The sequence below is a fragment of the Penicillium canescens genome, assembly GCF_028828765.1.
Source record: "Penicillium canescens strain IBT 15451 chromosome Unknown utg000003l_segment0_segment0, whole genome shotgun sequence".
Classification (NCBI taxonomy): Eukaryota; Fungi; Ascomycota; class Eurotiomycetes; order Eurotiales; family Aspergillaceae; genus Penicillium; species Penicillium canescens.
Window position 1 is genome coordinate 4,670,156 of NW_026703965.1, and position 27,758 is coordinate 4,697,913.

The 27,758-nt window shown below is 46.7% G+C and overlaps 6 protein-coding genes across 6 annotated transcripts; 2 read left to right on the top strand and 4 right to left on the bottom strand.

Moving 5' to 3' along the window:
* Window positions 1-9,086: 9,086 nt before the first annotated feature.
* N7446_005087 (uncharacterized protein) lies at window positions 9,087-9,760 on the bottom strand (the record flags this gene model as incomplete). Its single annotated transcript, XM_058513835.1, has 4 exons — window positions 9,087-9,270; window positions 9,376-9,393; window positions 9,452-9,588; window positions 9,734-9,760. 4 exons carry the CDS (start codon window positions 9,758-9,760, stop codon window positions 9,087-9,089), a joined length of 366 nt encoding a protein of 121 aa, XP_058375164.1.
* A 6,183-nt stretch (window positions 9,761-15,943) lies between these two features.
* On the bottom strand, window positions 15,944-16,281 carry N7446_005088 (uncharacterized protein; the record flags this gene model as incomplete). Its single annotated transcript, XM_058513836.1, has 2 exons — window positions 15,944-16,141; window positions 16,174-16,281. 2 exons carry the CDS (start codon window positions 16,279-16,281, stop codon window positions 15,944-15,946), a joined length of 306 nt encoding a protein of 101 aa, XP_058375165.1.
* Window positions 16,282-17,733: 1,452 nt separating this feature from the next.
* Window positions 17,734-19,139, top strand: N7446_005089 (Helicase C-terminal; the record flags this gene model as incomplete). Its single annotated transcript, XM_058513837.1, has 5 exons — window positions 17,734-18,066; window positions 18,180-18,676; window positions 18,728-18,838; window positions 18,890-18,962; window positions 19,014-19,139. The coding sequence occupies 5 exons, from the start codon at window positions 17,734-17,736 to the stop codon at window positions 19,137-19,139; spliced, it is 1,140 nt and encodes a 379-aa protein (XP_058375166.1).
* Window positions 19,140-20,171: 1,032 nt separating this feature from the next.
* On the top strand, window positions 20,172-20,755 carry N7446_005090 (C-terminal helicase domain-containing protein; the record flags this gene model as incomplete). The annotated part of the gene is made up of 3 exons (XM_058513838.1): window positions 20,172-20,281; window positions 20,345-20,530; window positions 20,602-20,755. The coding sequence occupies 3 exons, from the start codon at window positions 20,172-20,174 to the stop codon at window positions 20,753-20,755; spliced, it is 450 nt and encodes a 149-aa protein (XP_058375167.1).
* A 2,577-nt stretch (window positions 20,756-23,332) lies between these two features.
* On the bottom strand, window positions 23,333-23,599 carry N7446_005091 (uncharacterized protein; the record flags this gene model as incomplete). Its single annotated transcript, XM_058513839.1, has 1 exon — window positions 23,333-23,599. The coding sequence occupies one exon, from the start codon at window positions 23,597-23,599 to the stop codon at window positions 23,333-23,335; it is 267 nt and encodes an 88-aa protein (XP_058375168.1).
* Window positions 23,600-25,488: 1,889 nt separating this feature from the next.
* Window positions 25,489-27,260, bottom strand: N7446_005092 (NACHT domain protein; the record flags this gene model as incomplete). The annotated part of the gene is made up of 4 exons (XM_058513840.1): window positions 25,489-25,598; window positions 25,653-26,039; window positions 26,324-26,698; window positions 26,762-27,260. 4 exons carry the CDS (start codon window positions 27,258-27,260, stop codon window positions 25,489-25,491), a joined length of 1,371 nt encoding a protein of 456 aa, XP_058375169.1.
* Window positions 27,261-27,758: the final 498 nt, after the last annotated feature.

A 27,758-nucleotide genomic window follows, 5' to 3' on the forward strand; every position in this document is an offset into this window, starting at 1 on the left:
GCTTCGCGGGAAACTTCTTCCCATAATCCTGACGTGGTGCCTTTACCGATGACCGTGTAACCATATTCCATGCAGGTAAGTTTGAATGGGGCACCGTATGAGCCGCAGCCCCCAGGGGGATGCAACGATCTATATTCTCGTCCAACTCATTCAAGTGTCTTTTATCTCGCTCGCTCGCCTCCAAATCGTGCCCAGACAGAGGCAGTCCCATTACTGCCTCCAGACGTAAGCGGGAAACCATACTTGTTACGTCTGATTGGTGATATCAGTTTTATGCGTATTTTCTGTCGCTGTCCGTATGAATAGCAAATAGATACTCATCGCAGTATCCAGATACAAAGATGCACATCTTCATCATCACTATCAAGGAACTGTTCACGCTCCTGCAGACGGTTCCATCCGTACTAGGAACTAATCTCTGGGCCCTGGGAGTTATCTTGCTCCTGGGAGCCGTTGAAACGTTTGTGGGAGCCAAGAAGCAGCTCTCAAGGAACCCCTAGCCCTACGAAGCATACGGACGGAGATGTGGTCTGCGCAGGACCCACATGGGTGCATACGATGTTGGTGGGACACCTGAATAGTCCTGCACCTCACATTGCTGCTAACCCCGAGATCCACCACATTTGATTGTGAGAAGAATACTTATATGGTAGATCCTGCCTCCCGGGAGCTTAAATCGTTCCTGATTCCCACCTATCAATTTCCTAAAGCGTACAACAAGTCATCCTGCATTCCGAGCTTAGACAGATTGCCACAAGATATATCTTCTGACACCTATAAGACAGTCAAGCGTTCTCTTCCATCTCTCAGCTTTCTATCCAAGTCACCCACCAGGCTAATTCCACACGAACCAAGCCGTAATAAGCTCCTCTCAACCCAACATTTCAATGTGAGTATGCCCGCCTCCACTATTTACTACACGACTTGGTGTATGAGTTAACACTAACGTAACGGATAGATGTTTCTCCTCGATCTTCCCGTTGAAATGCTTCTTTGCATAACGGAGAGCCTGGATCAAGCCAGAGATTTGTTTGCGCTGGCTTGTCTCAATCATGCAGCGAATGACCTTTTCCTCAACTATCTGTACACGTTCAACGTCCGACACCAACGCAGCTCTGCCTTATTTTGGGGAGTTCGCCGAGGCAAATCGAAATTTGTAAAAATGATGTTGGACGACTACGGAGCGGACGCCAACACTACGGACGATAAATCTCGCACACCAATTTTTCATGCAATGCGCACTAAGAACGAGACAATTATTCGCACGCTTCTTTTCGACAAGAGAGCGGATATCAATTGGCAAGATCAGCGCAGGCAGAGCCCACTGGTATATGCCATTGAAAGGAATCTTCTGTCTACTGCATCACTTTTACTGGATTTTAATCCATGGCTGAATATAACGGACGTCAAGAACCGGTCTGCTATTTGGTACGCTGTCGCGTCCTGCGATGAGAATCTGGTGCAGGTCCTTCTGGAACGGGGCAGCGATATACGAACGCCAGATTACAAACAATTTTCACCATTCAGCCTTGCCATTGCCCAAAAGACCCCGAGAATTGCCCGGCTGTTACTCCTTCATTCAGATTCCAATTCAAGAAAGACCCTACTGGAGGATGCCAATATCAGAAACCGTCTGCTCCGTCAGGCTGTACAGGCAAGCCTTCATGATGTCATCGCCCTACTCCTTGCCCATGGCGCAGATCCCAATTCTAGAAATAGAGATGGTCAGAGACTGTTGCATCAATCCACGAAAAAGGGTGACAGGGAGGTAGTCCAACAATTGCTCGCCTATGAAGAGGTTTCCATCAATGCAACGGACAGACAGTCCTGCACTGCTCTCCACGTCGCAGCAGAGTATGGATGCACGTCGGTAGCCAAGTGTCTGCTAGCCAAATGCGGTATAGATTCTAACGCAAGAGACAGTTACGGTCGCACCGCATTCCACATCGCAGCAGAGTATGGCAATAAGTCGATCACAAGGCTTCTTTTAGCATATGGTGCTGTGGATATCAATGCCCGAGATGTTAATGGGGCAACAGCACTCTGCTTAGCTGCAGATGCAAAACACACAGCTACAGCCCTACAGATTCTCGCAGAAGACCATGTAGACGTCAACGCGGCCGGTCAAACTGGCAGGACAGCTCTTCACCATGCGGCGAGCACGGGAAACATACCGATCGCATGTGTCCTTCTCGCCAAGGAGGATCTAGATCCCAACGTTCGCGACGACCAGGGATGGCCCCCCTGACCTACGCTGCTTTCAATGGTAATTTACGCATGGTGGAACTCTTCCTCGCAAGGGGAGACATACAAGTGAACGTGCAACAGGCCCCTCCACTGTTCCATGCCGCCAAAAAGGGTCATGTGGAAGTTGTACGCCGATTACTTCAATTTGATACCATCGACATCAATCAGCAATTTTGGAACAGCACACCTCTCTGTGTTGCCTCCGAGATGGGCCACCCGGAAGTTGTAAGGTTACTCCTTGAACACAACACACCCCCCGACATCAATCTCAAAACTTATATGGGAGACACTGCACTTTCCTTGGCCGCTTACGATGGTAATTTGGCTATTATAAATCTCTTGCTGGAGGAAAATGGGCTGGATGCTACCGCTACTGACAAATTCGGGGACACGGCGTTATGCAAAGCAGCTCGGAATGGACACGAGCAGGTTGTCAAGCGTCTCTACAGGGACACTCGTGCAAAATGTGCTAGTGATGTGAAAAGGGCTATTGAAGCAGCTTCCAACTGTAGAATTGCGCTCTACCTTGAAGGTCACTTGGATGAGGAGGGCAACTTTCGCACCTGGCCTTGAACTAAAGGTAGGCTGTGATTACTTTGTTGGATTCATCTTTCAGAATCTGGGCTCCAACAAATCATGTAATTCCCGAGCATGTGCGGTCCCCGAAATTTATTTTTCAGGCAACAAGCGCATCTTTGCCATGACTAGCGATAGCGTATTTCTATTACAGTTGTAGTTTTTTAAGTATTCTCAATTTCAACAGCCCTCCTGCAAGGGGTACATGAATAGTACTTAAGAATTATATCGGAGGTGACTGAGCGCGGTGACGCCAGTCACGACATGTAAAAACGAATCAAAGAACGTTTCGTTTCTGCCCAGGGGCCATCAGGAACCATGTCATGAGGAAACTTTCCATCATCAGCTATGGCGTATCGATCAGCCCCGGCCTTCAACAACTCCCCCGCTGCTTCCCACGTCTCTTCTTTGGCGACAATTCGATGCAATGGCGTGAATCCAAGCATATCCCGAGAGTTCACATGAGCCCCGTATTGAATGAGAAGTTTAACAATCTTGTGAACATTCCGTGCTTCGGCAGCATAATGCAGGGGGAATTTGCCATATTTGTCTCTCGAATTAGCACAGCTTCCATGTTCGAGCAGAATCTTTGTTGACTCAATAGATCCCATGCGCACAGCAAGGGAAAGAGGCGTCAGCCCATTGTTGTTTTGAAATTGAACATCAGCTCCAAGCAACAGAAGCGTTCGAACACATTCCATGCCTTGTCGGTTAAAAGCGTTCCGGATAGCATAGAAAATTGGGGTTTCACTATGTGTACCCCCGACCCAATTTACATCTGCGCCGTTTTCAACAAGCCAGCCCACCATACTGGGACACCAGCTCGATGAGGAAGCAGCCACATGGAGGACTGTTTCTCCATTGGCGTCTGTAGCCATAATACTGGCACCACATTCGACAAGAGCTTGCGCCTGTTTTATGGCGCTCTTAGAGACTGCATGGAGTAGAGGCGTCTTCTGAGCGTGATTTCTAGCATCGAGCTCAGCCCCATGCAGAAATAACGCTCGAATGATGCTTTTTCTGCCATTCCCTGGAATGCTTGGATTTCTTGCAGCGTAAAAAAGTGCGCTCCACCCTTTCCAGTACTGATTATTGTTTTTGAAGTTTGGATTGGCGCCAAGCTTTAATAGCAGGCGCACAGCGCGGGTGCATGAATGGTCAACTGCTACTTGAAGTGGCGTTCTGCCCATGTTGTCTTGAGACTCCAATTGAACACCGGAGCCGATGAGGATGTTGATAATTCCGGGGGTAGCGTTCTTGGAAGCCGCGAGGTGCACGAGGCTCATCCCAGTTCGGCGGTCCAAGATATGTGTATCAGCCCCATGCTTCAAAAGCAATGCCACTTTGGACTCCTGGTTTGAACGGACAGCCTCCCTTAATGGAGCATGTTTGTCAAACGCAACGGAATTGGCTATGGCGCCGTGATCTAGGAGCAACTTGGTGATCGCCACGTCGCTACGACCATTTGTCGCCAAAACCAAGGGTCGTCTAGATCGGGCATCGGCCACATCTGGCAAAGCCCCATTCTCTAGAAGGGCTTGTACGACATTGGTATGCTTGGTAGAAACCGCTTCCAGAAGAGCTGTCGACTGTGCGCGAGTTGGTGATCGGATGTTAACATCCGCACCCGCACGAAGCATATTCCGGACTCCAAGTTCGTCCCCACGACTTGCGTACCATAAAAGGGCCGATCCACCGTCCAAGCGTATATTATGTTGGTAGAGCTCATTGATCAAGAGATGGTAGAGCTTTTGACTCGTTCGGAGGAAGCCGAGAAGGTCTTTTGGCGAATCCAAATTGCTTGAAATGAGCAAAATAATTTCCGGTGGGAGAGAGAGAAGAGACATCGCGAGATGCTTGGATAGATGGCTGACCTGTCACTCAATAGAATGAATGAAGGGATTTCTCCAATTTGCTTGGGCTAAACGGACCAAAAGCTGTTGGTCGTTATGTATCAGGCGATAGACAACCTGAAGCAGAATAAAAGGGACTTGAGTATTTAGTCGACCATGTTATATATGTAATAAGGGTCGCAGCATCTGGTCCAGCTAGGTGGTGTTGAGCTGTTGAGGTGTTGAAAAGGTGGCTGTAATAATCATTATCCAAATTGAACGCTTCTAATAATCCTATCCATCAAAGCCAAGACTCGATGTTTTATGATACCTTAATGTCATGAAGCCTGGTCTTGCTTTCTTATACAATGCCGAGGTACAATCGAATTTTTCTGGATGTCTTTGAGTATTTGCAGGCAAAGTGGCACCTTTCCCGAATAGCGAGGCTACCCGAAGACAAAGAATAATGGTTCTCTTAACTGATATGATGACCTTTGATGTGAGTGCTGGCCGTCTTAGGTGATGGCGTTGAGCTGTTAATAAGGTCAACGTTGATCACCGGCAGATTTGGGCTGTGTTCGAACTTCTGACATATAGACAGCGAGTGAAGAAGTCAAGAACTGCTTTGGCTGCTTTAGATCCGGGCTTCTTCTTTCTGTTGGGCTGGTCGGAGACTGTATTTAATTGCGGCAACAGAAAGTCCCACCTTCTCGTTAATGAAGGTTGAAGTGCTTCAACGAAAGCTCAAGTACTGTTTGGGAGATTTTGAGGCCGACAGTCACTATCAATTGTACCCTTACTCGGCTTCTTTTTCAGAGCACCACTTGGATCAACTATTGCCATGCTATAGCACCGCACTTTATGAGTGAGATTTCTTTCCTGTGCTTGCTTGCAGCCAACTCATGTTGCGATCAACGGGATTTACGCTACCTGGCGGCACAGATACGATGAAATAACCCCATATCCCAGATTATGATTGTCTTTCTTAGGCAGAAAGTAGATTAAAGTGTGCAACTTTGCTGCGAAGCCAACGATAGCAACCCTGGCCCAGTTCTCAGGACAACCATGTGAACAAGTTGAGCTACCAAAGGGAAGGTAGGATCTGGTTCCTCGTCGATCGCCACCCACCTCGCGAGACTGCAACGCTACTACCACATTCTGCTGGTACCCCGGTCGCACGCAGACAATGATTCCATGGATCCCGTAATTAATAACCCTTAAATTCACTCAGGCACACGGCAATTTGTTTGTAAAACTCAATCCGATTAATATTCCAGTTGCTCTCCCACCAAGGAGACCAATCGTCTTCTCAATTTTTCCAGGATGGCACGCCCAAGGCGTCAAAGTCGGCACCAGCGACAAGGAACGTTCCATGTACAGGTGCCAAAACTGCCGGAAGACCAAGATTTGACAGCCAAGGATGTTCCGCGCCGCTGCCAATCGTGTGAAGTGCGATCGCATCCAAGTGCCTCCATGCAGTGGAATCAGAATGATACAGCGGCCAACAAACAAGGCCAGCCTGAGACTAGCACTGTCTCTTTCACAGTAAGTCGGTATGTGGCCGGAGGCACTTCGACCAGATCTTCTTGGCTATCTCATCCTGTGAGTAAGCGGTAAGAACTCACGACAAGTCTTCCCAATTTGGAAGTTGTTACTAACGCACTGCTCTCAGATTGGTAAAACAATGGATTGAACGTTACCGAGGGAAGATCGATATCATCTTCAGTAAGTTCAAGCTGCAAATTAAGGAGCGCGCCGACTAATCTACGGGCTCGAACAACAGTCCTACAAGGTCTATACTCACTTCTCGGAGTTCCAATGACAAGCATCCCTTTCCGCGCACAAAATCTTATTCTCCAAGCCATACAGCGACATCTTGAATTCGATGCATTTCAATTCGTTCACAAATGGCTTTTAGAGGAGTCTCTTATGGTTGGGTGGACATGCCCAGAGGAACTGGAGCTACACGGTCTTTTCAAATTCTTGGTCAAACATCGAGACAAGATACAGTGTAGCCCTTGCCGTCAAGCCGCTAATACCATACAAAAATGGCAAAGACTGGTTTCTGGCATCCGCCATGCTGCTGTTCACCGTCTTTCACAGGATCGCGAATCTCTCCTCCAAATGAACCGCGTCGCCATTGAGTTCTCTCTCTGTATCGGTGGACTTTCAAGTGTGGAGAAGCTTCGCCGTCTCTTGAAGTTTCTGGAAGATAGACTCCCAAAGTCAGAGCGCCGTCGAGCGCAGCCAAGACGAAATTTCAAAAACCAAGCTTCTTCGTCAAGAATGCGCCTCGAAGGTCTCAAAGACCGATTTCTGTTGCTGCCGAAACACACACAGAGAGTTCTTCACCGGATTGAGGCAATGTACAATTTGGAAGTGGAACGGTTCCTGCAATGTGAATTCAGATGACATCTACTCACTGGTTCAAATTCTTGATGTTGAAATACGACGTTCTGTTGACGTGTATCTAGGGATATACGGATGTGAAATGATTCGTTAAGCGGTCGAAAATACTGCGCTTGAATGCGGACCGACAATTGGAATCTCATCGTCGGCCCAAGGGACAGTGGATCAAGGAGGTTTGAATTTGTGGCCCAGAGGAGAAATCAGAATGATCTGTTAGGGTCCAGCACAGCCAGAACCGCTTCCGTGCCGGCCTAAAAGAACACGGTCATCTTCCTGGAGGTGGGACTATGTGCATCGTGTCTGTACCGCCAGAAAGTTGAGATACAGGCGAGCAGAACGTCCACTTTGGCAGCATTTCATCGGTTCGGGTGCTACATTGCGATGTCGAAGGAACAGCGGCCAACTATCTTGATAAACTAGTCCCGGTGCATGTTCCTACGTCAAAGGCGGTGATCAGCAATGAAGCCTCAGCATGAGGAATATAAGCGTAGTTATATATCTTTCCATGTATTCCGTAGAGGAAGTAGCAATCGCCCTTCTTAGGAATGACAACAATATAGAGGATGTCCCAAAGTCAAAGGACTCGAGCACGATGGTGGTGCCCTTGGAACAGGCCCGCCTACACATTTTCATCCTTGTCATGCAGAACCAGGAGGATTTCATCGGAGTGTTATGTGGCCCGGGAAGTACTGCGGACAGCGTATAAGGATTCACGATACTATGAGTGTTCCCGTAGGGAGACAGGACATGGTAGCAAGGGGGCTCTGGGAAAATGGAAATACGGCATTCTTGTCGGCTCAAAGTAATACGTTTGCTTGGATTTAATAGGATCGATGGTCGAAAGCAGGGTAATCTTGGGGTGAAGCGTACGATTTGTTTTGACCTACACCCAAGCCAGGAGGAAATTAGTTTGACAGAGACCGTGGAATGACGAGGGTAACTGACGATCATTAGCGGAACCGCAAATCATTCAACTGCTTAGTTTGGACGACCCATGGAATCGCCTGCTCGGTGAGAGAATGCGGTCGTCATGAAGGATTCAGGCCCGGGCTTCTGCCCCACTTGCGTTCTCGGTTGCTCGTGATTAAGCCCTACAGCCCAAAAGAGAAGTCCAGAGAATTGGGGCAGATTCACCACAGTCTTGACCTGCTCATATACAGGGAATTGGAACAGACCAGCAGTGTACTAGAAAGATTCTCTCTCGCTACCGTCGTAATCAAGATGCGGAGGGTAATTGAGATAAAGTTTAGGGGCCGCAGGAGGGCCGGCCCACAACCTCAACCCATTTCCGGCAGCCAATCGGTTCCTCGGTTTTAGTTCAAAAACCGGAGATATTTTTACATAAGCTCATGAGATCTGTCCATGATTGGCATAGTTTCTACAAGCTATCCGCTAGGGATATGGGACTGACGATTGAACTGGGCCGATGAGGGGGCTGTGTCGGATTCGAAGAGAGTACAATCTCTACGGGGAAGCTTTACGCAGGACAGAAGACATAGCTTCTAGAACGTTCTACAGACCAGGTAGACAAGCAGCTTGCCACTTGACAGGAGAATTACTCTCCTGTGACAGGAACTAGGAAAGCATAACCACGGATCGGGATTTAGCCAACCATTCTGTTGCCAGAATTTGCGTGATATTCCAATACCTCCCCTGCCTGTACCGTACTTCGACCGTACCTTCTACGCAACAAAGTCCTTTTCCATCGGACACTGACGGCCGTCAAGTTTGGGTTTGTGGATCGTGTCTGGACCTTCCAATTTCTTCTCCGGGCCATAAATAGAACCTCCTTCATCTACTGCCCCGTGGGTCGTCGCTGGGACCTGCGATCAGTACCAGCATCTGTCTAAATTCACGCGTGGTGTTTGACCGGTTCTTCTGGTGCTATTTATCTCCAGAGACTCATCAGTGTGATAGTAGCATTACAATGTTTGAGAAACGTGGAATTCGCGGTTGATGTAGTCGAAGCAGCGCGTATGCATCGTGTTCAATCGAGTGAAATGCAACTAATCTCCAGCCACGCTACCTATTGACGACTGGGATTCTTTTGGGGGTGGACACCCCCTCTGCCTTGCACTGCGCTTCCAAAAATGGTTCCACGAAATCCCACTTTTTCATAAGAACCTGCACCTTCTTTTTGAGAGCTTCGACTTCCCCTTCCAAGTATTCGATTTTCCTCCGTGCGCAGTCTTCGTCTTCTCGAAACCTGTATTGTCTTATTAGTCTTCCTCTTCTTCGCGTACAGGCCCGGACCCAGAATGAAGGAGAGGGTTAAAGTGTAGCTCTAGCGAAGCCCGTCAAACAAACATACCTCACTCGCCGAATTGGCCTGTGGTCGTTATGTTAGTCATAAAAATGATGCCAGTCGTACTGTGCATGTCACTTACGGGTTGGCCGCATTCGCATGCGCCTGGGGACGTCTCTTGAGAGAGTCTTTCTCGCTCGCAGCTTGTCTCTTCTTGACGGGATCATGTGCTTCATCGTGAGGTTCATCGTCCTCGGGGCGGTCAGAAGACTCAAGAGTCTATCGAGGACTCTTCTGCCAGCGCCTTTGACAATCGGGCAGCAAAACTCCCCATTCTGTGCTCAGTTCGTCGCTGCGAATGGTCGTACATTGCAGAGGGTTGTAGGGGGGAGAAGGGATGTTACTAATGATGCCGTGTGAAAACCATGATACCAGGAACGCGCTGAGTCATCGTGGATGAAATGAGGAACTCTCCTTAGAGTTTTTGGGTGGCAAAAATCAAAGGACGTCGACTTGTTGAAGAGACCCAGCAGAACAAGCCGTTGAATGGTTGGACACAGTGCAGAAGACACTTTGGATACATGTTAGTGAGAACAATAACTCAACGCCTCAGCATTGAGTATCTTTTGTGAGGGCACCAGTACGTTGAAGGTATTCATTCCCCATCAACGCATGTTACATGAACCAAGCCGCGGTACTGTGCCCCTCGGCAACCCAGGGCAACCACGGGCATAATGGGGGTGTGAATCTGTCCCAAACGTTGAAAATCACGAAACCATATGCAACCCTTCGTTGAACGATTTCAACTCTTGAGCAGCCTGATGGTGAGTGTCGCTAGCAGGTGCGCAACTGGTTCCTTGGTAGAGACGTAGCCGAAAAATTATAAAAGGGGCGGGATTCCCAGCCCAAAAACTCAGGACTTCTGTCCTCACACTTTGGTCTTCAAACTTGACGCATCAAAGTGTCCCTATCTGCCTGCGGGCTTGAGAGGTTCCGTGACCACGGCTGTCGCTGCCAGCGACGTAAGAACGTGCTCCCTCGCTGCCCTGAGCCCCGCGAGTGTAAGAGTGTGCTCCCTCGCTGCCCTGAGCCCCGCGAGTGTAAGAGTGTGCTCCCTCGCTGTCCTGAGCCCCGCGAGTGTAAGAGTGTGCTCCCTCGCTGCCCTGAGCCCCGCGAGTGTAAGAGTGTGCTCCCTCGTTGCCCTGAGCCCCGCGAGTGTAAGAGTGTGCTCCCTCGTTGCCCTGAGCCCCGCGAGTGTAAAAATGTGCTCCCTCGCTGCCCTGAGCCCCGCGAGTGTAAAAATGTGCTTCGCAGGACGAGCTCTGCGTCAACAAACGTGCTTTGCAGGGGATTGCTGCGTTAACAAGCCCTCTAGCAATGTGCAGGCACCTCTTCGTGGTGTTAGAGACCAGTATTCGATATTCAACAGTATTCGAAGAAGCAAAGACCTGCCCAACCTCCTCACAGTCTGTTTCTTTTCCGAAGGATCATCATTGGACAGATAGAATGAGCCCTAGATAGATCGTCCCAAATTCAATGGCCAACATTATATAACAACGAAAGTGTCATTTTTATCAAAGGGGAGGTTCCCAAATGTTCTGCACTGATGGTTTGCGGTCCGATAGTCCTTTCGCGTAGTGAAATTGACACCCTTCATTCAGGCGTAGGGCAAACATGTTGGTGAGAATTGGTGAGAGTGTTGATGTGTTGGTGTTTTGATGTACTGATGTGTTGATGTTGATGTTTGATGTTGATGTTTGATGTTGATGTGTTGATGTGTTGATGTTGATGTTGATGTTTGATGTTGATGTTTGATGTTGATGTGTTGATGTGTTGATGTTGATGTTTGATGTTGATGTTTGATGTTGATGTTTGATGTTTGATGTTTGATGTTGATGTGTTGATGTGTTGATGTGTTGATGTGTTGATGTGTTGATGTTGATGTTTGATGTTGATGTGTTGATGTGTTGATGTTGATGTTTGATGTTGATGTTTGATGTTGATGTTTGATGTTTGATGTTTGATGTTGATGTGTTGATGTGTTGATGTTTGATGTTGATGTGTTGATGTGTTGATGTGTTGATGTGTTGATGTGTTGATGTGTTGATGTGTTGATGTGTTGATGTGTTGATGTTGATGTTTGATGTTGATGTGTTGATGTGTTGATGTTTGATGTTGGTGTTTGATGTTGATGTGGTGAATGGTCGGGCGGTGAAGGGAGTGCTGGTCACCGTCTCACAGAGGCAACGCGGTCTCTTGCCATGTCCCCCACATCATAGAAACTTCAATTGCCTTTTTTTTTTTTGGATCCTGCAAAGCAATTTTGATCCCTGTTGGTCACACCTTGACTATGGCCTCGAAATAATTGTGCAACTCTGATCACGCAATATACTGTACACTCAAGATCAGAACTAGGAAGTGTAGAGCCATGTGATGTATTTCGTAAATCCGAATCACGGATTCAATCCAAGATGATTATGCGATAGGCTCAGTTTCTTGCGTCGCGAAAAAAATTGCTTCAAATGACTATTGCTAGTCACTCGAACCTATTCTACACTAGAATGCCTACATCATAGAGCGACTACGAGAGTGAGTGTTTCGTTCTCCCGAGGTTAACATGTCATTGGTAGCTTTGGCTCGGGAATATCTGACCCGCTCCTTCTACATGTAGGAGCCGTCGCAACTTTGTGAATAATATCCCGCCAGTAAATCCAACCAATCTCTCGTAGAAGTCCACTACAGCGACGAAGAAACGGTCGTTATCTTCTGTTAGGCTTATTCCCCACTACATGCGATAAATCATGCTCCGCTGCTGATATGGCATGACTGAATTCCGATCGGGGCCCAACAAGCCATCTGGAATCAGAACCGGTAAAGGCACTCTCCACCATCACTGCTCGGGACCTGGTGATTTGTACAGGGGTGCTCTAATCCACGTGCGGTCCTAGCAGGCATCCACTGAAATTCCTCCCCGAGCAAATATGGCACAAGGCCTTACTAGGAGTAGAAAATTCGTATAGGCTGTACGGGACATTCAGAGGTCCTACAACCCGAGGGCTCTTGTGGTGCTGTTACAGACATCAAACCCACCTTCACGGTGAATTGCTCAACAGTGATATGCCAGATATCGCCTTGGGCGCGGAGAAATACATCATAGATGGTCAGAGCACAGTGAGCTCGGGAGGTAGAGAAGTCGATTTGCTGGCAAGACCTGCTTCCCCCTCCAATTGCGATATGTTAGACAGGTTCTCAATGGACAAAGGATACTGGATGGCTTGACTGACCTCCAGCTGCTCTGACATTCAAGGTGTATGGGCTTTGCACGTAGTGCTCGGGCATGGATAGAAAAACACAGGCTTAGGAATGAAATCACCAAGCTTCTGTCTAACAGGGAAAAGCAAACAATCCTGATAGCATGCAGCTCCGTGTATGTCCGAGTGGTTCCCGCTCGCCCGTACATGTCCAAAAGCTCAGCAACCCGGAGAGGAAGAGGAATCAAGATGACTCTATCAGACGTAGTTCTTGGGTTATGGGTCCTCTCAATCGTTTGGCCATCCGCGTCTTGTCCATCGATTCGAAGCTGACATGACTATTGTTAGTTGATTTGGCTAAAAATGACGGGATGTTTGCCTCACCTTCTCCATGCAAGCAGTCTCGACTAACAACCTCGCGAGTACGAAAATATGGGTCTAGCTAGACAAAGCATTGGCTGCGTTGGCTTCTCCCGGTTTCTTAGGGGTTTTAGGCTCAAAAGACGCTAGACGCCATCCAAGAACACCCACTGGACGCCGGGGATCCAAGCCGCAAGTAGGCTATCCCATGTAGGTGTTCGAATGCCGAGAGACAGACACTGCTATGCGCTCTGTGGGGTCTTGCATCAGGTAAGCATACCAACGCGTGATCTGATGAACCAAATCGACTAGAAGAAGGTCGAGGTACAGAGGATTTCGAAAACAGTTTACCCCCCAGACACACACGTTTGCTTTCCCAGAGACCCACAAGGACGTCTAGTCCGGATCGCTGGGTCTCAGATTCCCCCGCAGCCAACAATACGGTGTTACGCCTCAAAAACGGTACCTCAGCTAGCCAAAGTTAGATTAGCGCATTCTGAGTGGGGCGCTGGGAAAGAAAGCGTGTGTCTGGCGGTAAACTGTTTTCGAAATCCGCTGTAGCGACTCGTCGACAGTAGTCATGTGGAAGAAACAGAGCATACGATGGTATTAGTATAGGGGAGGTCGAGCAGACAAGACATTTGCTCGCTTCGCATTCGAGTGTGAGAATCTGAGGGTGTCTTCGTGTGGTGAGATCCGAGTCAGCAAGTGTTGATCTAGTTGGACGAGGTGTTGTACTTTACGTTGTTGATGAAGAATTCCCCGAGTGTACGGTTGAGACAGATGGTCAATTAGGCTCGCCATCATACCAGCTTACCAACTAGATCACTGCCAATTCTGTTCTGCGATGCAGTCACCAATATGCCATGTTGTATCCAGGTTCGTCGCGCTCTCCGGTTGTCGCTTCGAGAAACCGCGCTGGATACACCGGGCAAGTTTACAAGACGGCAAAGGCGCGTGACGAGCCCAATTGTGACAAGAAATTGTACAGTCGTATAGGGAGACTGCTTCGTGTAGAGACACACCGTTGTTGAGGGTGTGAAGGTGGTGAGGTTGAAGGCGAAAGACGCGATGGAGCGCGTCGGCTCGCTTGGTTTTATCTGACTCGGCGGGAATAGGTTACTCGCCACAAGAATTTGCACAGTCGGCGATGGGTTGCTCCTACAACAGCATGAAGATGTCAGTGGGGTTCGTGTGTGGGGCACAGACTTGGCATCAAAACCGGCGCAGCAGGAGGCGCGATATTCCACTCACCTCATCGAGCTTATGCGCCCTGTTGTTGCCCGCGCCTTGGTTTGCAGTATTTCACATAGGACACGTTACACCGTTTGAAGTAACAGGGCCAGAAATGGCGTGTAAGCCATGACCCTGCGCAGAGCACTTCCGGAGTGCTGGTTCGGACTCACTTTGGTGCGCTGTCAACGGTTTCCTGTCCATCGTTAGCTTGTCGATCAGCGAGGCAATGCATGACACGTGTTCTGAAAGAAGACGTGGGAAAGGGCTCCGTGGCTTTGCGCGTGCATTGGGCGGACTGTACGGATCTGGTTGTTTTGCATCATCGTTGAAGGCAGTTTGAATTCTAGACAGTATCGTGCTGATACTTACATACCATTTAACCCGCTGTTTGCCTCGGGGATATTCAGGGACGGGACAGAGGTCGGTTGTTGTGGTGGACAGATGTTCGCATAGTTACTTTGACCAGCTAACCCAAATCTGCTTCTTGGTCGGCTGGCATGGGGCTGATGGGAATCACATCCTCACAAGCACTTTCTATTTTGTCGGTCCACATTGTATCTGCAGATGTCAGTACAGTGGAAATTCCATAGGGTCAAAGGGAAGAATTTATCAGGTGCCTCAAACCGAAGACCTGGTCGACTTTGCGCAGCAAGTGATAGTATTGTAGAACAAATTGCTGGGGGAGAGCACGTATTTATAGGCTTCTCGGCTCCTGTCGCGACGTGCTCTGCTAGGTGGCAAACGTTGAAGGACACGATGTCTATCCTAAGTGAGGCCTGTTGTAACATATACCGCAACTGTTTGCAGCAAATTTCTTTGGTGTGGTTTTAAGTGCTCACCGAGAAAACATGCTAGAGTCAAGTAGAGAATGCGTCAAAGTGAGTCGGTTAAGAAACGTTGGCTCACTGTTGAATCTACGGTCTTAATACTGAGGCAATGGAAGCTGTGCATTCTTTGATTTTACCAAGAGTGCTCACATTTTCATCTAAGGAAGATGAAAATTTTCTGGCCTCGCTCGAGTGTTGATTGTCTGAGCTGTGTGTGGTTCTGTCCGTGTGGAAAGCGTCAGGCCACGGTCGTGCGCGGGCGCGGGTACGTACTTGACCCGTCAACCCGTTGAAGCTTGGCCGTCCTTGTTGACGAGAGTCAACTTTTGAACTCATGATCATGGTTGAGATGGATACCTTGTTTTTTCGATTTTCTTTTTCCCTCCTTAGATTTTACTCTATTTACTTTTGGGATTTCTGAGCCCTCAAACGAATGTGGCAAATGCGTTATGATTGAATATATATCTTCCGGACCGTTCATCACCGGAAGCCACTAATATGAGGTGTGGCTTTTCTTTTAGTCCATAAATGGCTCTCCAGCACAATGTTTCGGCCACTACTTCATAACTAAAATGGGCCATCCCACTTCGCCTTCCCCAATTGATCGGCCAGTCAAGAGACAGTGCTGAGTATCCTAACCTCCAGAAGATGAAACCAAGTTGCAGGACCATCCACAGCAAACCTCAACCGGCACAACCATCGACACAAGGTTGGTCATACAGTATGTGTGTGTGTAGTTCATTTACGACGACCTCTCGTCGAAACGATATACAACCTACCCCTACTACGTATAACTTATAAGTTATAGTCTCGGCGTCTTCGACATTGACTTTCGGATATAATTGCTGTAGGACTGATTTATAATCAGATGCCTCAGCAGATACCTGTTCAAGCTTCCTGTTTCAAGTATGATGTTAACCAGGCTAGAGAACCAAAATGGATTTGTCTTACCTCTGCGTTTCATCCCATTTTCTCGCTGGGTACTGACAATTGTGTTGCAGCATCGTGCAACGCTGGCACCGGGGCTTTTCTCCGGTGCACTTTGATTTGCTCGCACGGCATGGAGCACATGCACGTGGAATACGGCGTTGCAGGGATGAAGTAGGCTTGTGCAATCTTGGAATCTGCAATCTTGGAATCGGCAACTTTAAGGAAATGCTAGAAGAAGTTGTAAGGCCCGGCAAATGTACTTCCTCTGGCTGTTCCTCATTTGTTTGTTGAGCACTTTCCTTGCCGCCGATGCCAGACTTGCTTTGAGAGTTCCCATGCCCAGGAGGAAAATCCGTGTCTTCATTCATGATGTCAATGGGATCCATGGATGTCATAAAAATCAAATGTTATCGGCTTGGGAGTCAAGTTCGCAGTCTCACCACCAAAGAATTGGTTTACGTGGAGCCTCAGGTACCATCTGGACAATAAATGGGTTCACAAGTTTGAATTGAAGATGTTATCATTCTATTCGTGGCTCCCGTCACCCCACACCGTGAAGACGGTGTGGGGTGACGGATATTTGTTCCACTCTGGAGGACGTTCTTGTGTCGATAAAAGAGGGTCGCCCCACATGCCTGATTTCAACCATGATCGTAAGGCTCTCAACGACCTTACTAAGCTCATCCCCTATTTATTCTGCACTTTCTATAGTATATAAAAGGAACACTCTCAAGTACTCAATTGGCTATGCCCGTACTAGTCCGTACTGTACCGACCACGTTCCGACATGAATTCATGGAGGTTTTTGACCGGCAGTATATTATATAATCATGAGGGTTGTGCGGCCGGGGGGTGCAAGAACTTATGTCCAGTCATTTTCCCCGCTTGCTGAGCACACACTCGGATAAATAGTTGCTACATCAGCTAGTCCTAGGAATTACACTGATTCTATGATGTCAGGCTGACCATTGGTCTATAGTAGAACTAGCGCGTACCGCATCTCCTGGAATCGACACTGTATGTATCCTTTTTTTCCCAGGTTTTACCTGGGTTAAGACAAATTCACTTATTTGATTCTCACCCATACATTTCAGTTCAGTAGATCAAAATCGCTCCTTCATGCTGCATTATTCTAGCCTGCTAGTCTAATTCAACAGATCAGATTTCCCCGACCGACTATTTGATCACTATTTTATGATCAAGTTGACTGTCAACAGCCCGCCGAAAAGTAACAAAATTCTGGTCAAAGTCTGACTACAGAAAGCTTCCGTCGAGCGCAATCAAACGTTCTTTGATGTGGCTTACAAACATCAAATATGAGCGAGAACCACCGACCCACACAGCCCATCCAACCTCCATTATTGGGGGCTGGAAATATCCCCCCGTATGGCATCCTCACCCACATACTCTGTATTGAAACTATGTATCATGCAGTATCCATGATGTTAGAACCACCAATCACAACTGGGAAACCATTCAGGATTGTAAAAGCCCCGCCCATCATTGCTGCGATAGCCACCCGCTTTTGGCCCCCTTAGAGCCCAAGGCTGCCACAGGGGCAAACGATGTAGTGTGGCTGTGCACTTCAATAGTTTCTCTCCTGCATATTTTTTTCTTCTTTTTTTTCACCTCTGTAGGTCATCAGCTCTCAGCAATTCTGGTGGCTCGGGGATATCATGGACTTGTTTGAAGAACACCATGGAAGCTTTCTACCGAAAAGAGCTCACAGCCAATATTCGCATCCCTTAGGTTATGAAAATTCCGGATCATCAAGCAAGCGAATATGCATGGAAACCACAGCTCCAGAGCTCAACCTTCCAATGCCATCTCTCCTGAGTGTTTGTTCTAGCCCGATGGACTTAAATCCAACGGATGCCCCAGAGTGGCCACCCCAACTAGAAAAAACCCGTGATGACGCTGTACTCGCAACAACCATGCCTCAGACGATCGACTATAAAGGGTTCAAAAATAAGCATGCCCCAGCAAATTACCCACCGGTTATCTTCAACGAATCATGCAATCTCGATTTGGGTGACTCGGGAATAGAGGGCATTAACATGTATGATGCGGTCGGCCATTTCGACGGATACTCACAAGGAGGATTTTTGGAGAACGCTCTCATGGCTAAGCGCTATGAAGTGCTGTTCGGATCGGTAAGCGACTTGGCAGATTAGCTTGATGAAGCTAATTTCCTCAGCTTACTATGACTGCATCGTGTCGTAGCGTGCCAGATAATTGCTCAAGTCTGTTACCTGTTAGTGTGCAGGTTTTCGGCGACTTTTTGAAACTCTACACTACAGATTCCAAAAGTTATGTCGGCTTGCTTGATTCGCCAAATTTGAGCAGACTTGCTTCTGAATATTCAATTCATTTATCAGACGCTTTCTTGCAACCGAAGAAAGAGGCGAACAAAGAATCTCCAGACAAAAAGACCATTCCAATACACGTTAATATCTACGGACTGCGTCAGACTAGCGACCTGGTTGCAAAGTCTTTATCGGAGAACGGCCTCTTTCTCCAACATCCAGTTCAATATGATCTTTCAGTCCCCTACGAGAATCCTCAGTATCTATTGCTTCCAGGGGTTGGAATGCCAAACCTTGAATTTCTGACCATCCAGAAAAACTTCCGTCCAACACAGGGCAATGCCCTTCTGGAAAATGGCTACGCAGATGAAGTATATCGTATTTTCGATAGCGCGCATGGCCCTATGAGATTCACAGAAATTGGCGGCAGTACGCGCTTAAGGACATGTCTTCAAGAGTGAGTGTGGTAATTTCTTCTAAGACAAATACGATGATAACAGGGTTATAGTCACCAAAAGATGGCGCTTGCTATGATGATTGAGAAAGAACGTGGCGAAATTGAAAGGACCGATTTCCCATCGTTATGGGAGATTCAGCGGGATGTTGAAGGCAATGTCAGGTATGCATATAAAAACTCGCAACCAAGTGAACCTACTCCTCATGATTATAGTTATCGGCACGTTGTCACCGGAAGATCGCAGGTAGATTGCCCGCAACCTACACTTGGGGGGATATTGGCCGACGTAAGTTTATATTAAAGCTTCAATTGATCATGCTTCTCATAATTGCTCTAGGAGATGGGCCTTGGTAAAACATTGAGTGCATTGGCCCTCATTGCTTGGTATCTTGACGCTGCAACTTTGTCGAAGAGTGCTTCTCGTACGACACTCGTTGTCACAACACTGTCCAGTAATTTTTGAGTATTGAATGCTTGATGAATATCACTAATTAAAGTTTCAGCGATTCCTGGATGGCAACACCAGATTGAAAAGTATCATTATTGTCTCTTCTTGGACTTCCATAGACCAAAGCTAACGCGAGCCAGACACTTTTGGCCAGAAAGCGTCCGCATGGCGTTATATCATGGTAGCAATCGACATTCTCGGGTATCTGATATACCTGCCAATGACATTGTCATTACTACTTATGATACTTTGCGACATGAGTGGAGTACCAACCGCAAAAATAGTGCTCTTTTCTGCGCGTCAAGAAATTGGGCTCGAGTAATTCTCGATGAAGGTATGTCGGGCTGAGATTTGATCACCGCCTTCAACTAATAGATTGCACCAAATTTAGCACATCACATCCGTAACCGCTCTTCCAAAACCTTTCAGGCAGCTTGTGCGATTCCTGCTGTATATCGATGGTGCCTAACAGGGACTCCTATTCATAATCGACTTGATGACCTTGGAGCATTATTAACATTCCTTGGAGTGACTCCATTTATTGGCCAGGCAGCCCAACATGCCTTTAGGTATTGGATGAACGGCCCCATACAATCCAGCCGTCGTCACTTGCCGGACTTGAGTCGCTTGAGAAAACTTATTGGCGCAGTATGTTTGCGACGAACCAAAAGACTTATCGGGTCCCAGTTGAAGCTTTCTCTGCGTATTGACAAAAAGCACACCGTCGAGCTCGATGTTCAGGAGCGAAGGCTATATGACTTTTTCAAAAGGCAGTTTTCTCGTCTGGTTGCAAGAAATATGGCAGCAAATCCAAACACAAACAAAGAGCCCCAGAGAAACATATTATTTTTGATCAATTGTTTGAGATTGATATGCAATCATGGTGAAAGTCTCCTACCCCCCACTGCATTGAATTTGTGGCGCAGCCAGCTCTCTCCGATGGACGATTCTCATCTTTGCGAACATGGTGCAATATTCAGAGAAAGAGGTGAGACAACACCCGTCGCTACATTTGATTCCCTGAGTCATACTCTGTCACGCGCTGGAATGGCGAGGCCACAAAGTCGGCCTTCCTCGAAGGTCAATTCTCTGCTGAGGGCTGTTCACCAGGAACAGCACCTCAATCATTCTGCACAAAACAAATCGCCAGTGAAAAGGTACGTAAAGCATCGATACTCATTCTTTGAATTCTAATAGTATTGATCAATCTAAACTTGCAGTCTAATATTTACATACTGGACGAAGATGCTCGACTTGCTCGAAATGGAGCTACGAACACAAAATTTCAGATTCCAGCGCATTGACGGCCAGAAATCGCTCCAGGATCGGGCCATGGCTCTCGAGATATTTCACAAAGACCCAACGTGTACCGTAATGATCGCCAGTATTGGAAGTGTGGCCGAAGGGTATTGTGTTCATCTTTGCCTGATTGCATTATTCTGGCAACTTAAATCGCTGATTCAAAATCTTTAACTAGGATTGATCTTACAGCAGCCAGCTCAGTTCATATCATGGAGCCTCAGTGGAATCCAATGCTTGAGGAGCAGTCACTCAATCGAGCCCATCGCATCGGACAAACTCGAGATGTGATAGTAAACCGCTACATTGTCTCTAATTCTATTGAGAAGTAAGTTCAAACTCTATTACAATGATCGTTTTTTTCTTTCTTCAAATTCTAATCGTAGCCCTGCTTGATGACGGTCCAGTACGTACAAAGTGTTCAACAAGCCAAATTAAACATGGTAAATCAGTCACTCGATGGTGACCAGATCTCAGCGAACATGTGGAAGAGCAGATTCAAAGACAATCGCAAGGTGGGGGAACTTTCTTTCTTGGATGTTACTAGTTAGAGATGAGTAGAACTTATTCATGCTTTGGCTTAGGCTCAGTAAGATTCTTTGGCATTCAGAACCTATGTATTCTATTGAAGCTATGATGAATATCAAAAGATAAAGTGTAATCGTACCAAAGGTTTGATATCATGCTGGTTCTTAGATAACGTTATATGATAACCTGTAACCTTAAGTTGTATAGAGCTGACTCTATGCGTGAGGATGAGAAAATGGCCGTAATATTAATAGAATCCATAGAAGCCGAAGTCAGACCATATATCAAATTCATTACATAACTAACCAAACTAACGTATTTCACATGCGAGCCGCCCACCCAAGCGAGCCGCCCACCTAACCTAACCTATCAATTTCAAATGTAATTATCTCAACCAAAACGCCATTAAATTCAATAAGCTAAAAACGAGTTCTATTAGGACATGTAGTCAATTTATGACCCTGAATTCCACATATACAGCACTTCGGTAAGGCTCTCGTACGTGGCTGTACACGTGTCGGAGCGGATTCTGCCTCACGGGGCATTTGTGCTAAAACTGCTTGCACTGGCTGCGCTCCTAAGGTAGAGGCCTCTAAAACCGAAAGGCCTTCTTCGGAAGCTATTTGCCTTTTAGACCGAGTCCTTTTTCGCTTCTTCGTCTCGTTTTGAACGCGTAATTCGCTTACTTCTTTCTCGAGTAAAGCTGCCGATTGCATCGTAATTTGGCAGGCCTTTAAAACCTGATTTATCGCGGAGTTAAGCGGACTCGGTGGGCTTTTCGAGCGCTGTTTTAGCAAAGCTTTAATTGAGGAAGCTTGATTTTGCAATTGGACGTAGTTCGACGGCGTTTTTAGCTCCCACTCGCTTCCTCGGCTCGAGGGGGTGTCGGGGTTCGAAGGCAAATATCGAGCTTTGAGATTACTCGATCGGGGTTATAAGGCATTAAACCAGCGGCGGCGAAGCTATTCTTAATAGTCTCCGATTTAAATGCCTCGATTCGCGCGGACGGGTAGGCTTTGAGGAAGTCTAATTTATCGATGTGGTTAATTCTACCACGCATTTTCGATTCGATAAGACGACTATAAGCCCGCTTTAACGCCGCAAAACAGCCGATATCGAGAGGCTGTAAAAGGTGAGACGAATGCGGAGGCATACAAATTGCGACAATATCGTTTTTCTCGCAAATTTCGTCGAATTTCGGGGTTAAATGACTTCCGTGGCCGTCGAGTATTAAAAGTCTATACTTCCCCTTCGTACGCGAAGAAGTAGACGGAATAAAGAGCTTTTCGTGCCACCGAAGGCTAATTTCATCGGAAGTCCACCCTTTTCGACTAACCTCGAAGCGCCAATCGTCCGGAAGGCCGTCGAACCAAGACTCGACGAAGACTTTGCCCTTAAAGATCACGCACGGAGGAAGCGCCCAGCCCGAGGAATTTATACACTCAATTGCGGTAACCCACTCGCGATTTCCGGGTTGTAAAAGTGCTCGCCGACCGTAGTATTCCCTTCTCGTAACTACCTTTGCGGTCGCAATTAATCCCATTGCGAAACCAGTCTCGTCGAAGTTATAGATATCGTCGGGGTCGATGCCGTATTGAAGTATAGTCTTTTGGACGAGGGAAAACCAATCTCTAATAATCCTCGGGTCTTCACACTTCGCGCGATCGTAATTATAGCTTCTTGAGAAACGGGATGAAAGGTTCGGATGCCTTTTTATATAGTTTGTAACCCAATTCTCGCCAACCGTAACAACCGGGGTAGTTCCACGCGCCGCAAGAAGTAAATCTGCCATTTCTCGTATAGTAGACGGCCGGGGAGCTGCTCCGCGAAGGTCCATAGAGAGAATCCATTTTTGAAGAGATTCCTCTTCAATTTCAGTCATTTTATGCGAGTTTGCGCGTGTAATGCTTCGTTGGGTGTGGCCGGAGAGACGGTCGCGTAAAGTTGTACGCGGTACATTAAAAACGCGTGCTATTTCGCGTAGGGAGGTAATTTCTTGATTCTTAAAAGCCTGAATAGCTAATAAGATCCTACCCTCTTGTTCTTCTCGATTTTGAGAGCTTTGAGTACGAATTGGTGGCATGATGGGTGGTTGTAAATAGAGGGTCTAATTAATTGACGCGTTTTAGGTTAGGTGGGCGGCTCGCATGTGAAATACGTTACTACTCCATGTTAAATAATACTGTTAATAAGAGACATTGTCTAAGGCTTGCTGGTAGCTATTCAACCAGACGCAAATCATGATGGGGGAGACGTGAGCAAGTAAGGCCCTGAGAAGGAAGATATTACCTCCCTTATCGAGCAAGTCGAAGAAAAGAACAATTTTCCAATTAGCAAAGAATTCAATGTGCCGCTATGGCTCAAAATTAGGAAATATGGAGCTACCCCACGATTTCTGCTTTTTGTTCTCCAGCCATTTTCACCAGGTCATCCCACGACATGTCCAACCATTTTGATATATTCTGAGCCCCCTTTTCCATAGCCGAAGTTCTGAACGTTTCACCACTCGAGTCTCTCCCTGTCCCTCCACGACCAGACACCTTGAGCTGGGCATTCGCATCCGCACCCGAAACAAGGAGAAACCTCATCAACTCAGCCGCCTCCTTGCTTCGTTTGGTTGCGGCCCAGAGTAACGGAGTTCTTGACATTTCGTTTTTGGATTTTGATCTCCAGTCCACGTCTACTCCAGAGTCAATCAAAGCCTTTGCCAGTGGAACAGAACAAGTGGTAGAAGCGACTTCCTTCAACGCAGGACCTAGATCTGATTTTCTCAGATATCCTAAGGAGACTTGCTTCCTCCAGACCTCCGCTAGTCGTTCTTGCTTCAATGGATCTTTCACGCTCCGGATTAATGATCCTTCGAGGACAAAATCAATACCCCTAATGTGGTGCGCGAGAAATACCTTTTCCACAAGTCAAATATTTCGGCGGAATCGGAATTGACGCCGAGCTCCGTAATTTGCTTTACAGATGCAACAGAGAAGTCATCCCAGAAAACGCGACTGAGTCGAGGGGAAATCCAACTTAGGACCTCAACGTTTTGCCCTTTCATGGACTCCTGTACAACGATGATTTGTAGTTTCCTCACGTTGGTCTGATTCACGCTGACTGGTGTGCATGTCTCGTATAAGCACTGAACTATTTGCAATGGCGAAGAAAAGGATGCTTCCTTGAGCAGCCAACTTGGGGCAGCACGATTCATCATCTGTAGCTGTTTGCATAATTCTTCGATTTGAACAGATTTGCCCAATGAAACCAAATCAGATAATAACGGTATGATCTCATCTTCGTCAGGATTCAATATTGACTGTATTGGTTTCGAAGTTGCATCAATGTGACACTTTTCGGTGTGGGTATTCAACTGGAATCGAGAGAGAAAGCCAATTGATGAGAATTCACAAAACTGGTATGGACACTTGTATGGGCGGCCATGGCTCTTGCAGTGCTTTTCGCAGGAAGAGCGTGTATCGAACGCGATCTGCTGGGGCTGACAGATAGCATATCTGCATCGAAAGAGATTTGCCCCATAGTGCTTTTTCAACAGACAGCAGGTGCAGCCTATAGGGTGAATGGTTGCTGAGCAAAGAAGCAGCTCAAACTGATTATATATCGCGACCGAGGTAGACGATAAAGTGAGTGGGTCTAGTTCAGTCCACGAATCATCTACAATTGGAGTCTGTAAGCATCAAGCCTTCTTTTATGGTTGATTCATGATGGATAAATGCGATCGTGGGGGGGTTGAATACCTTCATCAAGCCTCCAATCACCTGTATCAAGATCTTGGAATTTGAGAGTGCGACTCAACAAAACATGTAACTTGGGCGAAATCTTTTTCACAATATCAAGTTCACCATATTGGAGACTATCATCAGCTAATAGCTTTTCGGATTTTGTGTTTTGGCGACGTTCAGCAAAAACTTCAAGTTGGCCGATCAAACTGCTGGAAGCAAGTTGGTGGTCCAAAAGTTTTGCGCATACCCGAACTATCTCAATCCACTGAGTGGAGGCGAACCAATGCAGACTATATGCCCCTGATCTTATATTGATCCTGATTTGTTCAGGGTCAATGTCAAAATCAAAAATATCGAGAGAAAGGTAAGCAAGGCACGTCCCAGCAATGTCGAGATTTGCTTCCGGCTTTCCAACGAAATTACCAGAACATGGGTCAAAGAGATATCTTTTACAGTTAGCCCTCAAGAATTTGAGCTTCGTATTTTGACTCACTCTTTGACGGTAAAATGCACAAAATGCACATAGTCCCCCGATATTTCAACAATGGGACCACAAATTTGTACAATATCCAACGACCGTTCAACTCGGGGTACCTTTCCTTCACAATCAGGGGTCATACTTAGAGCAAACGATAGCTCGTGAAGCTTCAAAGGTACAGGTGAGCAACCTATCCAGCCTATTGCTCTCCTGCATAGATCTTTCCATGATGTTTGCAACGTATTGAGACGCTGGAGAATACGACCGTAACTAAATTCTCAAAGAATATCAGACTTGAAGCGACCACACGGGGGAGGCAGAGGGCATCTCACGCTTCTTCCAAGCTCTCTGGGGGTGCTCTTAATTCCCTTTGAATGAAATCGAGACTGTGGCACATCTCAATGTTATCCATAACGATTCTCGCGTAGAGAAACATGCCTAGAACTATGAGCCTTAAAAGATTTTATAAAAATGATCTGGAAGACAACACACCTTTAGCTTTGGCTGAAAGTGGCATCAGCAAATCTCTGATCTCTGAGCAAGCCTGTTCGTCAAAATCCGATCCACTAAGCCATATACGAGACCTGTTGGAGACGTATGCTTGAATGCATCCAAGATTTTTTTCATCGACACGAATAACATCGGGATTGGCTTTGTTGAGAGCCGTGGCAATATCCTTCTCTGCTCTGCTGCTGATTAAAATCTTGGTATCATTTGAGTCTTGCAGTACTTCTAGAAGTTCCTGTAGAGTTTCCGTTCGCTCTCCCTTGGGAAGTTCATCTAGACCGTCGATGACGATGCGAGTTGGGCCGGCACATCTAAGCATGTTCGACAGTGTTTCTCGAGCAAACTTGGTATTGCTTTTCAGATTCCGTTTGGCTGAATGGAAAGTGTGAAAAAGCTTGACCCTTAAATCTTGTCTCAGAGACTTATCACCCCCTTCTTCGTCTATCAGCAGTTGAAATATCAAAGAGTGAACAATCGAGATTGTCGATGTGTTTCTTTGTCTGTAGCTTAAAAAAGCAAACAATGTGACTCCTGAAAACTGTCTAGACTTTTCCACGACCATGGATGAAACATGGGACTTTCCTGCCAGTTTGATAAAGTATGTCAGTCAGTATTTGCGCGATGCTAGGCAATAAAAGTCGAATCATAAAATTTACCTGCTCCAGGCTTCCCTTGTATCCAGACAAGCCTGGTTGAAGAATCGCTGATATCGAACCATTTTTGAAAAGCTTGGTCTGTTTGCAACCAACGTCCAGTCCTCTCGCAAATGTTTCTTTGAAGTAGACCAAATTCATCATCATAGAATTTCGGCGAAATGTAGGACTCAACCGCCTCAAAATCCTGTCGCGCTTGAAAATCGATATTACGCTGATAATCATTCAGTATCGTGATGCGGGCTTCATGTGCCTCCTTGATATGTTCAAGATTGACCTCCTCAGTCAGCAAACGACGATGGCGATCGATGTTAGTCGACACGATATCGATCTTGATTTTATGTTTTGGCCACACGGACTCGAAAATGTAGATCCAGCCTATGTATATTAGCCGTGACATCAAACAAACCATGGAAAAGGTGAAAGGCCAGCGAAACTCACGTTTCGCACTGAAAAAATTCAGTGTTATCTGATAAGAGTCAAGAATATCTTTGTAAAAGAGGACTAAAACGTCTGCCATCCTTTCGTTTTCCTTGAAAAGCTGAGTGTACTTTTCAAAATAAGGCAAACTATCTCCAATCTTCACCATAGTGTCTAGAATAGCATCGAATGATAATGACACATTTTTCGTCATCTGCATGAGAAGCTTGATTGGTCCCCAGATCAGAGCGAGAATTTCTGGCTTGGAACTTATCAAGACTTCGATAACTGAACTAAATTGTTGAAGTCGGTCGAGGTAAGACGCGATCTTCCGCAAATTTCGGAGATCTTGACGATTGCCTTGATCAGTTTGCAGCTTGTGTAAAAAATCGTTTATGTCTTCAATTGACGTGGAAGTGGAAACTTGTTCGATTATTGAAGGGCTCTTGAGGGTGGACAAGAAGTCACGTTTTGCATTCAAAAATGCTTCAGCTAACCTTGAGTCGGGGACTGCCATCATGTTGGTAGGGTTGAGAATGGTTCAGAGACGTTGAGTGCGCGGGCAGTTAATGATGCGACTGCCCCTCCGTTTGTTTTGCTGTGGCGGTGCTGACACCACTGCCACACATACGTATATCGGTAAGGGACTGGAGACCCTTGCATACTATATTGCTGGTAAACAAGATACTTGGACGCAGTGAATGTTGTACATAGAAAATAATTGATAAAGCTTTCCAAGGGTAGAATAGGAGGAACCCAATAAAAAGACGAAGGAGAAATTTCAGTTCTTACATGTTCAAAAATTGTGTCGATGTAGGGCCAAACTTCAACGAGTTTCGCGAGTCGGTGCAAGCGACCGTGAGTGGCCCACGTTTCAACACGACCAACACAGCACTAAAAGAAAGGCTAGGAAGAAAGTGCATGGTTTCTAGGGATGAGATTGAAGGCGCTTTTCGGTGGTTCGATGTTGAATCGCTCACAGATGAGGTGATCAGAACACGAAATATGAGCCTATCAT